Source organism: Rhinopithecus bieti, unplaced genomic scaffold (genome assembly GCF_001698545.2).
Source record: "Rhinopithecus bieti isolate Rb0 unplaced genomic scaffold, ASM169854v2 scaffold_31787, whole genome shotgun sequence".
NCBI lineage: Eukaryota > Metazoa > Chordata > Mammalia > Primates > Cercopithecidae > Rhinopithecus > Rhinopithecus bieti.
Window position 1 is genome coordinate 3,502,742 of NW_016814655.1, and position 15,274 is coordinate 3,518,015.

Genomic DNA, 15,274 nt, shown 5'->3' on the forward strand with positions numbered 1-15,274 from the left:
ACTACAGGCGCCCACCACCTCGCTCAGCTAATTTTTTTTTTGTATTTTAGTAGAGACGGGGTTTCACCGTGTTAGCCAGGATGGTCTCGATCTCCTGACCTCGTGATCCGCCCGTCTCGGCCTCCCAAAGTGCTGGGATTACAGGCTTGAGCCACCGCGCCCGGCCGGGAGCTTTTCTTAATATGACATTTCCTGATGTTGATTTACCCTAGTGACTCCCCACTTTAGAGGAATTTTAGAAATTAACAATACCATTTAAATAACTTTTGAAACAGGTATCCTGGTCTACATAAGGGCAAGTGCCTCCCACACCATCCCAGGATGGGAGTCCTGGCATGGGAAGGCCGGGTGGGAGTTAGTTGCTTCCTGGAAGCTGGAGAAGCTCATGGGGGCAGCTCACCTCGAGCCCCGCTCTGGGACACACATTTCCTCCCAGCCCTTCAGAGAGCAGCTCTTCCTGAGGAGCAGCAGTCCAGGGCAAGGCGTGGCGGGGCTGGGCACTTCCTCCTGTGAATCATTGTGATCAAGCACAAATAGATCTCTTTTCGCCATCTGTGACTTCACCCCTCCACTGCTTTGTAGTCACCTTTCTCCTGAAGCCCTGCCTTAGGGAAATGGTTAAAATAAGTCAACACTTCTGTTTGCCTAGTGCTTTCCTGCATTCAGCAGCTCTCACACATGACCTTGTTTAATCTTCGTCATAACCTCATGAGCTGAGAGAAGGCAGGTGTTCTCAGGATGCCCCCTCCAGTAAGGCAGGTCAGACAGGCATTCTTGGGCTGTCTTTAAGGAGGAAACTTACAGCTATTTGTTTGCATGTCTATTTTCTTTCTTCCTTTCTTCTTCTCCCTTTTTCTCTTTCTTTCTTTTCTTTCTCTTTCTCTCTTTTTTTGTTACTAGATTTACTGTGGAACATGAAGGTGAAACCCGTTGCATGCTGCTTCCCTCTTATCTGAGCTGATTGGAAAAGACTAAGTTGGCCAGGCGCAGTGGCTCACGCCTGTAATCCCAGCACTTTGGGAGGCTAAGTCCGGTAGATCACTTGAGGTCAGGCTTCGAGACCAGGCTGGTCAACATGGTGAAACCCTCATCTCTACTAAAAATACAAAAATTAGCTAGACGTGGTGGTGCACGCTTGTAATCCCAGCTACTCAGGAGGCTGAGGCAGGAGAATCACTTGAACCCAGGAGGCGGAGGTTGCAGTGAGCCAAGATCAGGCCACTGCACTCTAGCCTGGGCGATAAGAGTGAGATTCCATCTCAAAAAAAAAAAAAAAAAAAAAAATGGAAAAGAAAAAGACTAAGTTATGTCTGCCTTTGAGAGCAGAATGTGTTTCGGTGGATAGGCCAGCTTTACTCGCATGCTAGCTTGCCCTTGCAGGGTTTTTTGTTTTTGTTTTTTGTTTTTTTCTCTTATTTTTCCTTGTGGTTGGGAGAAGCAAGAAAACTGATATAACACAAGACAGGTGTCACGGCTCAGAAGAAGAGGTCATGGGGTGAAGATCGGAGGCCTTGATCACTGTGCCTTGCTCAAAACTATAACAACAAATAAGAGAAATGTGTTATGAGTGTTGATGAAGAAAGTTAGTTGCTCCTTAAAAGTATGCAATTCCAGCTTTTTTTTGTTTTAACCTCATTGCCCCAGTGAACCAACTCCCAAGGACGTGTCCTCTGGGCAGAACTGGTTTGACACTAGGCCAAGTATCAAACACCACATTAATGGTGTAGGGATGATTGTTATGAAATCTTTAGAAGCTATCCTGAATACTAATTTGGGAGTCTGGATGACACAACTGCTGTGTTACCTAAGAACACTCTCTCTCTCAACTATTTTTCCTATTTAGGTAACCAGAGAAGACAAAGACCTGCACAGAAAGATCCACCAGATCATTCAGCAGGACTGCCAGAAACCAAATCGTAAGTGGCATATAATGTACAAGTGACATCCTGGTGCCCTGGAAGGGGATACTGTCTTCCGGGGAGCACTGGATGGAGAGTCAGGAGACCTGGGACTTTTCCCGGTAATGACTTGGAAAGGCGATAGTCAAAGTACCTGCCCTCCCTGAGCCTCCATCTCCTCTCTAAAGGAGTGTTAGGCTAGCACAATTGTTGTGACCTTGGCTATACGTAAGATTCAGCCTTGGAGCTCTCTAAACGTTCAGAGCCCAGATTCTACCCTGGGGATTCTGTTTCTATAGAGGATGAGCTGGGAGCTAGACAGGGAATTCTGATACAGTGAGGTAAAGTCACCACACTAGGACGTTTTGATGTCATTCTGCTTCTCATGTTCTCTCTGATTTGTGCTATTTCCTATTTCATGCTTGCCCCTTTTCTTTGAACACAAACCTGACATTTCCCTCTATTCTAACATCAAAGTCTTTCAGTGTTGGAAGGAATGGTTCTAGACATGACAGTTTATGAACGGTGTAATTCAGTCATCTTGGAAACTGATAATTTGCAAAAAGAAATGGTTTAGAACATGGTTTTAGTAGAGTTAGTTCAGCCCCTAGTGGTTAGACTCTGAAACTGTAGCTAGTCTGACAAGGAACAATACCATTTCCACACTAGTTAGAAAGAGAAGAAAGCATTAGTACCATCTTTAAATGCTACGTAAACTGACCGGTCTTAAAGGTGACTTTTCAAAGTCTAGCTTTTGCAAACACATACTATAATAAGAAGCGTTTAAAAGGTTTGTTAATGACCCCAAGTCCCTGATCTGCCAGTGAACTCCACCTCCAGTCCTTCGGCCCATACATCCCTGGGGCCTGGCCCTGCACCAGGTTGAGTCAGTGGGTGAAGCTGGGCCAGGTTTCCAGCCCCAGTATTTATGGTAGACAGCTCTAGTTAACCTTTAAGAAGCCATGAGGTCAGATCCCAGAGTGGTGTGACAGCAGCTCTTAAACTCAAAGCAATATATTATTTCAATGCAAGTGAATGGACTTTGTTCACTTCATTCAGAACAGTAAGAACAAATATCCTTCAGTTGAAGGAAAAGTCCATCTGTCTGCAATTGAAGGAGCTTTTGAGAGCAGTGCAATGTGGGATTCCTCAGCCAAGAAGGGATGAGAAGTTGCTCCAAGATAACATCAATGCAGTCACCCTAGTTATGGGCCTCCTGGCCAGATTCTTATTTTCATCTGCATTAGGAATAGAATGGATTGAACCCTAGGACTCCTAGGGCTAGTAAAGCACATGAAAAGAATTCACATTTCATTTGGACTTGGCTCTCTGAAGTGTCCTGAAAGTGGCAGGTTTAACATCTACATCTACCCACAGCTCATCAAGTGGACAGGCCCTGCCACTCAGTCTGGGCCTCTAAAAGCCACTAGCCAATCACCTGGCCCTCTACACTCCCAGGAGCCAAATTCTGAAGCCTGAATTACTGACAATGCTGATAAAAGATGTTATAAGAACTGTGTTGGAACCTGCTGTGACCACCCTGCTTCATAATGTCATAACATAGCAATTCAGAATAGTAATGTATGTGCCTCATAAAAAGCCAAGCAGTGCAAAAATACACACCAAAAAGTCAGACTCCCTCCCAGCACTGAGCCCCAGCTTCTGTGTTCCCCTCTCCAAAGGCAGTGGTTGTTATTGGTTACTTGCATATCCTGTTGAATATGTGTTCTCTATCAAGGATAAACTATACAGATATGTACTTACAAACATACCTGTATTATTTATCCTTGATAGAAAACACAAGAGAAGTTTAGCCAATGATATACATTGTCCCACACCTTGTATTTTAGATCTAACATTGCCTTCTAGAGGTCATTTGCCAACAGTACACATAAAAGTGCCTACATCTTTTCATTAGCTGGAGAGTATGCTGTTATACGTGTAGGTAAATATCCAGCCCTCGATCTAACCATTCCTACTGTGCCTTTAGTTCCTTTCTAATCTTTCATACAGAATATAGCCTGGAGTTTTTCCTTGTCAGGATGATTGGTAGAAGGACTCGAAGTCATTTATGAGTGTCTCACAAAGGCTAACCCTTCAATAATGAAAGGACTGTGAACATCAAGCCTGTCTTAAGTCCCTGAAGGATTGATATTTGTTTTCTGAAGATGGGCAGTGTGGCAGCATTGTGAGGAGCTGTGCTCTGGAGCCACCTTGCCTAGGTTTGAATCCCAGCTCTGCCACTTGGTAGCTGTGTAACATCGGGCAAGTGTCTCGGGTTCTTTAAATGCAAAGTGAGGATAATAATAGTACCTACATGATGGGTTTTTATAAGAAGTCAATGAATGGGCATTTAGAAAGTTAGAAGAGTACTCAGTGCATAATTGTGATCCAAAAAGTGTTAAATAAAAATGAAGTTCTTTTCTAATGGCACAAGTGGTAGCCTCTTAATTCTCTAGCCTGGAGGCCTGAAGGCTCACCTTCTACTTGGTTTATTGATCTGGAAGGAAGCAGTTTCAGAGATAATCTGTATGTGGATTTTGCTCAATTATTGTTGGAGTAAAGTTGACAAAATCTGGATTTTGGATTTCAGTATGGGTACAACAATGGCAAATTATCCAAAAAGAAAGAGCTCTATGTTGAACATGTCTTTTATCTCTAACTTTTACCTGAAAATGTTCCAATTTATCAAAAAAATTAAAAGACTGCTATAATAAACACTGATATACCCTTCACCTAGACTGACTAAAAGCTTCAGTTTGTATTTGCTGAGCATGGGGTCCTTCTCCTGTTTGATCACCAAATCATTTCACACCTAAGAAAATGAACATTGGGTGAGTTCCAAAACGGCAGCCTTTCACTAAATGTTCCTTTATACCATTAGCTTTCCAAAAATCTCCTGTGTATTTAGCTCAGGTTCATTTTTTACTAACCCAGAGCTGGAGAGAACTGCTACTTTTGGTAGAAACTGAGTACCATATAACACTCCTCATACTGGAGGATTTTTTTTTAACTTACGACAAACTTTTAAAAAAGAATTAAAGAATTTTAACCTTTTGTAGTTATAGTAGTAGGTTATATCTGAGATGTATCCTTATGTCACTTGGGTCTCTAGAACATCAGCATTTGTGGTTTCTGGTGGAGGTATGATGGGGTATAGTATGAATCAGGCTGCATGCGAAAGTTCTTGGGAAAATATAAGGCGCAGTTATCACCGCTCATAGAGATCCATCATAAGATAACTATGTCTGCCAGGCAAACACTTTTCAGAAAAGTCTGCTTCGGCTTGTGGGTTTGCTCCAGAAGAGTCGAATTATGTAATTGTACTAACCACTGGGGAGCTCCTTGCTGGCCTTTCCTACTTTTACTGTTTTCTAATAATTTCTTACTTAGAGAAGAATCTAAGGCCAGGCACAGTGGCTCACTCCCATAATCCCAATGCTTGGGAGGATTGCTTAGGCCAGGAGTTTGAGACCAGCCTGGGCAACATAGGAAGACCCTGTCTCTACAAAAAATAAAAATTAAAAATAGAGAGGAGTCTAAGTTCACGTTACCCATGTGACTGGAGATTACTTTTGAACAGCCTCACCAGATAACCCTCAGCAGAACAGCCTTTCTTAATAAATAGTTGAAGGCCTCTGAGACAGTCAGCATCACTGCTTCGGGCCCCACAGATGCCTGTAAGTCATCTTGAGCCCTGGGTCCAAGCATCCAGGCCTTGCAGAAACTACAGGCTGAGCAGCACTAAATTCCTTGTGCTCCTCCCTACCGTGTGCAGGTCTGTGTGGTTGGAGCCCCTCACCCCCCATCATCAAACCTACCCTCACTTGCTGGTCAGCTCTTCCTCCTTGAGAGGCTTTTCTTCTTGGGAAGGGCTGAGTTCCTTCTCTAGAGCAGGAACTAAGTTACATTCATCTTCTTGGGTTATGGGTATGATGAACCAAATCATAGTAGTTCCCCCTGGTCTCTCATCCACACAGCCACCCTGAGAAGGAGGTGGTTTTGTTCCCAGGAATGACTTTGTCCCAGTTGTAGAGCCAGGGCTTGAATTCAGGTATGGTGGACTCCAGTGGCAGCTCTCGGTCTGCCAGGCTCTACTTGCTCCTCCTTGCTCGGCACTGCACACATAGTAGGTGTTCAGGAAGTCTATGGAGTGAATGTTGAAGAAACAGCCTGGAAGTGTGGACGCCAGCAATCCCAATCGGGAGGAGTAATGAGTGGACACAGCCACTAGAGGTCAGAATTTAGCAAATCTTTGTTAGCTAAGGAGCAGTCTCTGAACCTTAGGGCTGGAAAGGGCCTTGGAAGTGGTTTTCACCACAGCTGAGAACACTGAGGCCTAGGGATGACTTGCCCAAAGCTACAGAAGTGCACCAAACCTTGAACTATGCTTTGCCTTACACTGCAACACCTCTTCGAGCAGCTTCCTGAAGCCTAAAGCATTTTTCATCTGAAAACAACTTTCAGTGACTGTGTGGAGCACCTTTTGTGTGCCAGGTACTGGGTATACGGCAGAGAGAGACCATGCCTGGCCCTACCATGGAGTTTTTTTTTTTTTTTTTTTTTTTGAGAAGGAGTTTCACTCTGTCACCCAGGCTGGAGTGCAGTGGCCAGATCTCAGCTCACTGCAAACTCCGCCTCCCGGGTTTACGCCATTCTCCTGCCTCAGCCTCCTGAGTAGCTGGGACTACAGGCGCCCGCCACCTCGCCCGGCTAGTTTTTTGTATTTTTTTTTAGTAGAGACGGGGTTTCACCGTGTTAGCCAGGATGGTCTCGATCTCCTGACCTTGTGATCTGCCCACCTCGGCCTCCCAAAGTGCTGGGATTACAGGCTTGAGCCACCGCGCCCGGCCGCCATGGAGTTTTAAACTGTGACAACTGGAGAGGGTTTGCTTTTGGTAAAGAAGTTTGACTTTGACTCAAAGTTAGAAATACATTTTACATCATGACCCAATAAATTATATAATTCTAATGCATAAGATATATGGAATAAAGTTTCATGAATCAATATGTATCCAAATTACAATGCAAGATATTCTGTAATGTTCTATTTCTGCTCTCTTAGTTTGGTAAGAAAAAGAATGCTGATCGCAACCTACAAAAATTGGTTTCCTGATCCCCAATAGGCACAACCCTCAGTTTGACTACTGCCGACCTAAAAGGAAGGAGCTGAGGCAAAATTAATACAAGTAGAGAGTTAATTTGGGCCAAGTTTCAGGATTGCAGCCGGGGAGCACAGATTCAGGTTTTCTGAATATACACTCTGATTAGCAGCAGTGATAAGTGGAATTTTTTTTTTTTTTTTTTTTTTTTTTTTTTTTTTTTTTTTTGAGATGGAATCTCACTCTATCACCCAGGTTGGAGTACAGTGGTGCAATCTCAGCTCACTGCAACCTCCGCCTCCTGGGTTCAAGTGATTCTCCTGCCTCAGTCTCCTGACTAGTTAGGATTACAGGTGCATGCCACCACACCTGGCTAATTTTTGTATTTTTAGTAAAGACGAGGTTTCACCATGTTGGCCAGGCTGGTCTCGAACTCCCAACCTCAGGTGATCCACCCACCTCAGCCTCCCAAAGTTCTGGGATTACAGGCATGAGTCATGCACCTGGCCCATAAGTGGATTTTTAAAAGCCAAAAAGGAGGACAGAGTTGATACAAAGTTGTTTGTCAGGAATTCTCATTGGTTTATAGATAACATTGATTGGTGACTGGCTATACATTGTTAAGCTATAGGGTGTGGATTATAGTGTTCAATTTCACATAATTAGGCTAATTCATAACTACTTGTGCCAATAGCAAACAGTTTCCGAGGTGAATACATAGTGAGGAGTAGAGCGTGATTGCCGTTTCATCGTCGTGTCTCTCAGGGCCTGATAATTAAAAGGACTTGAATTCTTCCTATTTTATTTTCTCATTACCAGTGTTTAGGCCATTGATTTCAACTAGGAAAGAGGTTACTGACTTTGAGTTTGTATTGTTGTGTGCCACATGGTCTTAGTTTTGGGCAGAGGATAAGAGGTTACTAGGAATACAACTATCACAGATGAGACTTTTGGAAGCCAGGAAGGGAGGAATGAGAACAGGCCAAAGATAGGAATCCCTTCTCACCAGGCAGCCCCATCAAATCAGGACTTAGAGGGAAGCATACGGAGGCTGCAGCAAACCAGCTCTGCTGTGAGTCTCAGGAGGGCTCCCCCCTGAGAAGCTAGAGGTTTGGCACTGAATAGGTTACACTTACACATGTAATTACCCCAGAGAAAAAAGTTTATCAAGCACTAAAAATCCACTAGGTTATGGATAAAAAAAAAATCTTTGATTGGGAATCCTCGAAGGTTGAAGTTCAGAGTCCTTGAGCAGTGGCTCCACGTCGCCGTGGTGACATCAGGGGCCTGAGAACAGGTGTTTCTGTTTTGTGTTTGTGATCATATAGATCATGCATCTCAGACTTTAATGTGCATAAAGATCATCTGGGGATCTGATCAGAATGCAGGTGCCAAGACAGGAGGTATGGAGAGGACAGAGGAGGGCCTGACAGTTGTGACCACACTCAGCCACCTGCCTTTTTCCTGCAGACATGGAGAAAGGCTGTCACTTCCTGCACATCTTGGCCTGCGCTCGCCTGAGCATTCGCCCGGGCCTGAGTGAGGCTGTGCTGCAGCAGGTTCTGGAGCTCCTGGAGGACCAGAGTGACATCGTCAGCACAATGGAGCACTACTACACAGCGTTCTGAGCAGAGACACGTAGACCAGCTGAGGAGGACAAAGATAAGGTGGTGTTCACTCCCAGGCTCTGACTTTCAACATCATGCAGGGGTTTATCTGTCTGGAGGCAGTTACCTCATAATAAACTACAAAATATGGTCATTTTTGGAATGGGATTTGGCATAAATGCGGTTGGCTGCCTTCTGTCTGCTGTGTCCTTAGGGTACAATGACTTTGATCTCAGCCATGACACAAGAAAACCCTCCCTGTTGACCTCCTGGCTGGACTGCACATTGTTCGCAGAGCAGAATGGGGAGGAAACAGTGTTGGCAGCTTAACTGATGTGTGTGGTTGGAATCTCTACCATGGCAAAGGGTCACCACAGGGTAGTGAACATTCAGGAACTGAAGGACATATAGCCTGATCACACAGTTCCAAGCTTTTCAAAACTTCAGGTTATCAGAGACCTTCCTGTGGGCCTCTCTTGATGGCTAAGAACCAGTTTAGGGGAGTAGTTCTCTCTGGATTGAGTGTCACTTGCTTACAGTTCTGCGGCTCAGGTACCAGCAGTGGGATTGAGACCTGGGTTGATGCTATTTACAAACCTGCCCAGAGATGGGAATAAACAGGGGATCCACGGCATGACTATGTGTTTGTCATTTTCCTTTTATTTCCTTGGGAATCGAAAGGTGTCCCAGTACATTTCCCTGCACTGGGTACTGGTGTCCCAGTACATTTCCCTGCACTTACAGAGGTGCATGACTGAGGTCCCTCAATGCCCCTGAAGATCACAGAGGCAGTCAGCCAATTGCCTGGCAGGCAGTAGATGTTATTTTCAGGGTTGCCGCTGAGTGTGCAGGATGTGCTGACACCATCCAGACAAAGACTCGGTATGTGCCCAGACAGGTGATGGAGTCATGCTTTTGCTCAGAATGACAAGGTAAAGAAAAAACATCTGAGGTATGTTGTAGGCCTGTTCTGACAGCAAAATGACAAATCCAGCCAGCAAAAATAAAGTGTGGAGAAAGATTTGGAGTTAATTACAGTCATTTAACAGAAGGCATTGCCTTCGTCTGCCACATTTGCTCGATGTAATAAGCTCTTCGTGGCTCAGCTGGAGGTCCTTTAGGCCTGGAGCGTTGCTCCTCTCTCCATGGAAACAGGACAGTCTTTATACACAGAAGTCCGCTGCAGCTGGATATGTCAGGCTGAGCGCTAGGACCAGTGGATTGCCTCCTGTCATAGACTTTTGGCAAACCTTTGCTGATTTCTGAAAGTGATTATGTGGCTGCCCTGCATCTTCTCTGTGTACAGAAGGGTCCCTAGAATAGAGTCTGCCTGGAATGATGTCCTGGGCGTTCTTCCTTGAGGTCAGCAGCTCTTCCACGTTGAATGCGTCTTTGATTAGTGGGGCTGCCCAGCAAGGAGTCCAGAATCAGAAGGTAAAAAGGGCATACCCTTGCCTACAGCAACTTTGCTCTTAAGGGTTTATCTCAGGGAGATGACCACACCAGTGTGAAAGGATGATTGCACAAGATGCTCATTGCTGTGTAATCTAGAATTCTATATTGGGGAAAATATCTATAGGGAAAAAGTTAATTACGGTTCTTGGGCACAATGAAATGCTATACAGCCATGAAAAAAATGAATGCAGACAGTGTTGCCATGGCATACTGTCCCCAATAGATTTAGTGGGAAGTAGATAGAGTTATAGATCTGTTTCTATAGGATAACACCATTATCTACAGCTCCCTGCGTGTATGTATCTATCCGTAGAGAGAATGTATATTTCTGCATGGAGGTCTTTATAAATGTAGCACGTGTATATATATACATACAGTTGACCACTCCCTTCTCCTGGAATTACTTTCCGCATTTGGCTTTCAGGACACTGAGCTCTCTGGTTGCTCCTTCTCGGGTTCCTTTGTTCAGTGCTGTGCCTCCCTGAAGGCTCAGTCCCAGACCTCTTTTCTATCTGGCTTGCTCCCTGGGGGGTCTCCAGCAACCACATGGATTATACCATCTACATGCTGTCCAGCTCCTCAATTTAAACTCAAAATGGGCCTCTTCCCTGAACTGCAGACCCCTATATCCGGTTTGCTACTGACATATCCACTTAGGTCTCTAATGGACATCTCAAACTTCATAGGCCCAAAGCCAGGCTCTCAATTACTCCTGACCCCAGGCTTGCTCCTGATAGCGACATGAGGCAGCCAAATGCCTAGGCAGAGAGGGGCGGGTCCCAAATGAAACCTCGCGTTCAAGCGAAGAACAGCCTGAAGGCTGAAGGCTAAAAGACCAGACTGCTGGTCCTGGATGAACCCCACCACCCAGAGTGGGAACTTCTGTTCCTGTTTGCCCACCCTTTCCCGATCGATTCTTTCTGAATAAACACCTTAACCAATCGAACGTTGCCTTTTCCAATAATACCTACAGCCTGCCCCTCCCCTATTCTGAGCCCATGAAAAGACCTGGACTCAGCCATATTAGGGGGACTTTCCCGCCTTTGGGTAGGGGGACCACCCCCATGTCCCCTCTCTGCTGAAAGCTGTTTCATTGCTCAATAAAACTCCCAGCTTTGTTCATTCTTCCACTGTCAGCACATTCTCATTCTTCTTGGGCACTGGGCAAGAACTCAACCAGTGTCTAAGCCATACTTCGCCCAGGCGGGTGAAGTGGGCGGGCCGTCTCCTGCAGCAGGTAGCATTATCAAGCAAGGCCCAGGCGGGGTGTCACCAGCCAGAGGTCCTGGCTTGCAAGGTAACCGAGAAAAAAATGCTGTGCCACTCCTTTGGAAAGTTTCCCTGATTCAGGAAGAGGCAGCTCCATCATCCAGTTGCTCACACCGAATCCGTTGGCTTCTTTCTATCATACCTCACATCCAATCTGTCTGTAAGTAATTTGGCTCTACCTTTAAAATATCTCCAGAATCAACTGCTTCTCCCTCCTCCCGGCCTCCTGACAGTCCTCCCTGCTTCCACCCTGGCCCATCTTGGGCTGTTCACAGCACAGCAGCTGCTGCCACCCTGTTATGCTCCCACTCTCCTACAGCCTTTGGTCTTGCCCCAGGTAGGAGCCTGAGGCTGCACAGAGGTCAGCACGGCCTGCTTGCCCTGCCCTCCTGCCCTCCCAGCCCAGCTGCATAGGCCTTGCTGCACACACGCCTCGGCATATATGCGCCCACTGTTTCCTCTTCCCAGGTAACCATGTGAAGTGCCTCCTTCTGCCCTTTTTCCAGTCTTTCCTTGAATATCACCTTCTCAGCGAGGCCTGCCCTCATTTCTCTTTTGCTGTTTGTAACCCGCCTCCTGTCCCCCTTCCCAGAACTCCCTTTTCTACTTCATTTTTCTTCGCAGTGTTTGATACTGCCTAACACACTGCATGGTTTCTTACTTGCCCTATTTATTATTTTTCCCCAATAGACAGAATGTTCCGTGACGGCAGAATTCTCTGTTTTGTTTCCTTCCATGTCCCCAGCACCTAGAACAGTGCCTGACACATCTCCTAAGCAATACGACCAATAAGTGTGTGTGTGTCTGGCTGCCTTCCAGCTGCCAGTGTCTGCCTCTGGGCTGCCAGTGTCTGCTTCCTGGCTGCCAGTGTCTGCCTCTTTCCTGAGGGGAGCGATTGGGGGGGGGGTGCTTTCTTGCACGTTCTTAGTAGGCTGTGCAGGCTGGAAGTGCTCAGAAGTCACACCCCGAGGGAGCAGCCTCAGCCAACAGCACCTTGGGTATAAATGCCCCAGCTCCCTCGCCCTCAGGTAAGCATTGCCAAGGCACATGGTCCACACTCTTTTCCAGAGTTCCTCTGTGGGACTGAGCACCATCCATCCACCCACAGGAGCAGCTAACCTGATAACTACCAGCCTCACCCTCCCTGGTTTACTTCCCTGCTCCCCTTTACCACATGCTGACCTCCCAAATCCATTTCTTGGTTTCCGGTCTCTGTCTCAGGATTGGCTCCTGGATGAACACAAACACTATGTTCACAAATATATTTGGGAAATGCTGGATGAATAATTATACACATCAGACAGATTACTAGAAATGCTCACCAAAGGGATGCACGTGTTACCTCTGCATGGTGAGATCTCAGGTGCTTTTTACCCCACATAGCTATCCTTTGGCAGTTTTATAATTAGCAAGTGCTCACTCTTCCACTGTCAGTACATTCTCATTCTTCTTGGGTGCTGGACAAGAATTCAACCAGTGTGTAAGCCAGACTCGGCCCAGGTGGTCTCAAACTCCTGACTCCTTACATAATTTCTACAAAAATTATAAAGCTGTTTCCCACTCCCCACCCCACACTCATGTAACCTGAAACATGAGTAAACCAAAAATGAGGTAGGCCTCTGTCTTCTACAGCAACATCAGAACTCTAAGAACATGAGGGACTCTTAGAAAACTCTCTGGAGCTAACCACAGTTGGGTCACAGCTCATGTACTGAAGACCAGCCAGAGGGTTCCCCTGAAAAGGAGGGAAACTGAGCAAACATTCTCCAGTTCTCTTGGTGTGCACGTGTTTCAGGAGGTGTGAACCCCACATGTAGCTTGTGTAGGCAGGAAGACAAATAGTGCTACTGTCTAGTCAAGGATTTGTTTGAAGAGCCATGATTATCCCCATATGGTAAGCTACCAGTGCTCCCCATCCCTGTAAGACACTTTTTTCTCATTACTTTCTCCTCTGATGGTGTGCCAGGACGCTGGCCGAGAGAAGCCAAGTGGAAAGAAGGCTGTTCAGTGACGAGGAACCTAAGACTTAGTGCCAAGGACTGAAACCAAGTAAACTTGTAATTTTCCATGATGGAAACATCTACGCTTTCTCATTAGTGGCCTTTACAGCAATTAACCCAAAGAAGTGTCTCATTGTTTTCTTACTACATTTACGTGAAGCATACAGGCAAACTCAGAAAGACTGTGATAAGACTCACCAGAGATGCCTGCACAGGTGCTGGGGGAAAAGCAGGACCATCCTGGAGGGAGATGGTGTCTGTGGACAAAGAACTCTGCAGTGGTTCTTATTTGCATGACTTCCACTGGTGGAGGCTCTAAATGTGAGCTCAAACTCCCACGTAAGTGAGTTTTCATTGTAATCCAGAATCTTTTAACATCAGCCTACTTCTATTGAACTTACACTATCATCTGTTAGCCTCTACTATATTTATTAAATAAACCCAAAAAGGTAAATCACAGTACAGCAAAAGGTTCTGTGCTCCCCAGAATTCTAAATCAAACTCCAAATTCCTGAAGAGGCCCTAGTCGTTTCCTATGTGTCAAATTTAAATGATAGGTTTTCATTTTGGAACATAAAGAGAGGGATTTTGAAGACCACGGCATAGCCCTGGGGTTTTTGGATAGAGATAATAAAGAGACAATCAGTTCTCAAACAGGTTTGAGAAAATGTCAGTGTGAATTGGTGAAAACTCTGGGTTGGAAATAGTGCCGTTTTATACCTCAGGTCTACCCAATGGTCTTTATTAAACCTGAATTACCATGACGGAACCGGTTTCTGCTCTTAGGGAATTTGCTTTAATAAGAACTAATTGTGTATCAGTTACTAGTATCATTTAATTATTATTTATTTATCATTTAATATTTAGGTGATGTAAAAGTACTTCAACACAAGAGAATTGAAAACATGGCCCCACAAACACTTGTAAGCAAATGTTCACAGCAGCATTATTCCTAATAACCAAAAAGTGGAAACAACCCAAACGTCCATCAGTCAGTGAATGGATAAACAAAAAGTGAGCTACCCGTACAATGCAATATTACTCAGTGAAGTACTAATATATACTAAAGTATGGTGAACCTTGAAGAAATTAAGTGCAAGAAGCTAGACACAAAAGACCACATGTTGTATGATTCCATTTATATGAAATGTCCAGAAAAACAGGCACATCCACAGAGAAGTAGATGAGGCCGAGTGTAGTGGGTCATACCTGTAATCCCAGCACTTTCGGAGGCCGAGGTGGGCAGATCACCTGAGGTCAGGAGTTCAAGACCAACCTGGCCATGGCTAAACCCCGTCTCAACTAAAAAGTACAAAAGTTAGCCAGGCATGCTGGTAGGCACCTGTAATCCCAGCTATTCGGGAGGCTGAGGCAGGGAGAATCGCTTGAACCCGGGAGGCAGAGGTTGCAGTGAGCCGAGATCATGCCACTGCACTCCAGTCTGGGCGACAAAGCGAGACTCTGTCTCAAAAAAAAAAAAAAGAGTGTTGCCAAGCATGGGGAGGGTGGGGATTGGGTGGTACAGGGCTCCTTTTGGGGTTAATGGACATGTTCTGGAATTAGATAGTGGTGATGTGTGCACAACTCTGTGAACAGACTCAGAACTATGGGCTAGGTTGGGATTCTTCACATTATGGTGTCTGGGTTTCCAGGGCAGGCATTCCAAGAAATAGCAAGAGCCACATGGATGCCACATGGCCATTTTTGTGTAGCCCCAGAAGCCACAGCCTCATTTCCATGGCCTTCTAATTGTTGAGGCTATCACAAAGTCCCATGCAGGTTCGAGAGGAGAGGAATAAACTCCACCTCTTGATGGGGAGTAACGAGGTTCTAGAAGGGCACCTAGGTCCGGGAATATTACCCTGGCCATGTTGGAAAATACAGTCTCTCACAGATATCTTTCAGCTTTTATATAATACAGCATCATTCTTTAAAGAGCTAGT

General features: G+C 45.4%; 1 protein-coding gene across 2 annotated transcripts in view; it reads left to right on the forward strand.

Annotated features, from left to right (window-relative positions):
* STN1 (STN1 subunit of CST complex) overlaps positions 1-13,793 on the forward strand; it is a 42,060-nt gene extending 28,267 nt beyond the window's left edge. For both annotated transcript variants that reach the window (XM_017851823.1, XM_017851822.1), the window contains exons 9-10: positions 1,844-1,916; positions 8,471-13,793. In XM_017851823.1, coding sequence (XP_017707312.1) covers positions 1,844-1,916; positions 8,471-8,628 — 231 coding nt within the window. In that variant the 3' untranslated portion in view covers positions 8,629-13,793. The remainder of the gene's footprint in view (positions 1-1,843; positions 1,917-8,470) is intronic.
* The last annotated feature ends 1,481 nt before the right edge of the window (positions 13,794-15,274 follow it).